General features: G+C 39.7%; 1 protein-coding gene across 3 annotated transcripts in view; it reads left to right on the plus strand.

Annotated features, from left to right (window-relative positions):
• IMMT (inner membrane mitochondrial protein) overlaps window positions 1–2,287 on the plus strand; it is a 46,651-nt gene that overhangs the window by 41,841 nt on the left and 2,523 nt on the right. For all 3 annotated transcript variants that reach the window (XM_003799199.3, XM_023518780.1, XM_012811007.2), the window contains 2 exons: window positions 523–654; window positions 1,521–1,650. In XM_003799199.3, coding sequence (XP_003799247.1) covers window positions 523–654; window positions 1,521–1,650 — 262 coding nt within the window. The remainder of the gene's footprint in view (window positions 1–522; window positions 655–1,520; window positions 1,651–2,287) is intronic.

Consider the following 2,287-nt stretch of genomic DNA (forward strand, 5'->3'; position numbering starts at 1 on the left):
CCACAGGCGCCCGCCACAACGCCTGGCTATTTTTTTTGGTTGCAGCCGTCATCATTGTTTGGTGGCCTGGGCTGGATTCGAACCCACCACCTTAGTTGTATGTGGCTGGCGCCTTAGCCACTTGAGCCATAGGCGCCAAGCCAATCCCAACTCTTATGTAGTTATTTTTCTCCCTATTCTGGATTTAGCTACTTCTCAGAGGAATGCGTGATTCAGGAAATGACTGTGTGTTCTATGTAGGAGGCAGCCTGATGATATGAGAAAACCACAAGTTTGGGAACCAGAGAGACTCTTATTTGAAATCTGATTTTCGCAATAGCTGTGTCACCTTGTTTGAGCTGCCTTCCAGTGTTCAGCTTTCTGATTCACCTAAGAAGAAGTAAAGGATGGGTACACATTCCTGGCACATTGTAGGGGTTCAGAATATGGAAGTTGCTATTGTTGTTGATATCAGTCTTTAGCTTTCCTAGAGTAGTATGTGGAGAGTTGAGAACTAATCACTGTTATGTTTTTTTATCATAGGTAGAGGAAGTCAGAGATGCCATGGAGAATGAAATGAGAACCCAGCTTCGTCGGCAGGCAGCTGCCCATACTGATCACTTACGAGATGTCCTTAGGGTACAAGAACAGGAACTGAAGTATGAATTTGAGCAGGTGGGACCTTTTGTAAAGCATCAACTCCCCTTCAGCCTTTCCCCACCCTTACGTTTTAACAGGCTCTCCTTTCCTTTTAATGTATTCTCAAGATGTTGAAGAATGGGGAAAGATTTCTAATGTGGAATGGGGCTTTTGTATATATGCAAAACTATTATTTTTTACATAAGGGTGTAAGTTTCTTGTATATATTCTAGTCCTGTGGAGTTTTCAGAGTTTTAAAGAGGGTTGATAAAGGGATTTCAGAAATGCAGACAGTAATCTCCTGCTTTATCTCCACAAACTACTAGATGAATGGTAGTGCTTAGATTTTATAAAACTGAGGCATCTTCCAGAGAGTTAAGAATTATTAACCTATCATTATTAACCTATTATTTTGTCTTACAAAATGGGAATGAGGTTTTCTAAATCAGAACTTCCAAATAATTGAAATTCATGCCAACATGAAAAGTTCTATGAAATGCTATTTGATGGATACTTTTCCGAGAAAAATGAATGTATAAGCTATTAAGTAGAAGATACATAGAACATAATTTAATTATCTTTTTAAAATTTGTGATAATTAATTTACTGTCTTAAGTTGGCAAATTGTTTATAACTTGGATAGACCACTCTCTTCTCCTGGTCTACTTCCTCTAACATTAGGTTTCATCAGTAAATTTGTAGAGAATTATACATCAAATACAAGTCAGAAAATTTTCAAAACTTTACACATAATTTAGGAGTTTCATGACAACTATTTTGAGCTTTCAGTGGCCCTTTTTTGCTTCAGAAGGAAGCAGTTGCTGGAAGGTTACTATTTAGTAAGTGACATGCATTGAGGTAGCATCACTCTTTTTCTGTACAATATTTATGTTTTATTTCAGGACTTAGCTGAGAAACTCTCTGAACAAGAATTACAGTTTCGTCGTCTCAGTCAAGAGCAAGTTGACAACTTTACTCTGGATATAAACACTGCCTATGCCAGACTGAGAGGAATTGAACAGGCTGTTCAGAGTGAGCATAATCTATATTATCATGTAGATAATTTTATTCAGTGCACCTTACTAGTAAAGTCACTCTACTGAATTCTTTTTTTTTTTAGAAATTGGTCCCCTATTCAATAAGTTTAGAACATAGAAAGTTGTGAGAGGAAGTTTTTTAAAAATCTAAAAATTTAAATCTAAGCAACTTGGAATTATACCTTATATGACAAACATAAGATCACTGTTTACAAGCCAGTTTATCCAACAGCACACTTTGACTGTATCTATGAGCCCTGCATGGAGGGAATGGTCGGCATAGCCCCGTGCTAATGCTCCAAAGGCACTAGAGCAGGGGTCCTCAAACTTTTTAATCAGGGGGCCAGTTCACTGTCCCTCAGACCGTTGGAGGGCCCCTGGATGAGTCGGCTGCTAAGCAGGACAGGCAGCGGCAGGAAAAACACCCGGAGGGCCAGATGAATGTCCTAGGCAGACCGCAATTTGAGGACGCCTGCACTAGAGGGTTACCCAGACATAGTGATTTGCTGAACCCACCCATTAAATGGAAAGTAGTTATACTGAGGCCTCCACGTGCCACATTAACAAAGAAATGTCTTAACAATGAGGGTATTGGCTCGGCGCCTATAGCTCAACTGGCTAAGGCGCCAGCC

Source organism: Otolemur garnettii, unplaced genomic scaffold, assembly GCF_000181295.1.
Source record: "Otolemur garnettii isolate 467f Iridium unplaced genomic scaffold, OtoGar3 scaffold00147, whole genome shotgun sequence".
Classification (NCBI taxonomy): Eukaryota; Metazoa; Chordata; class Mammalia; order Primates; family Galagidae; genus Otolemur; species Otolemur garnettii.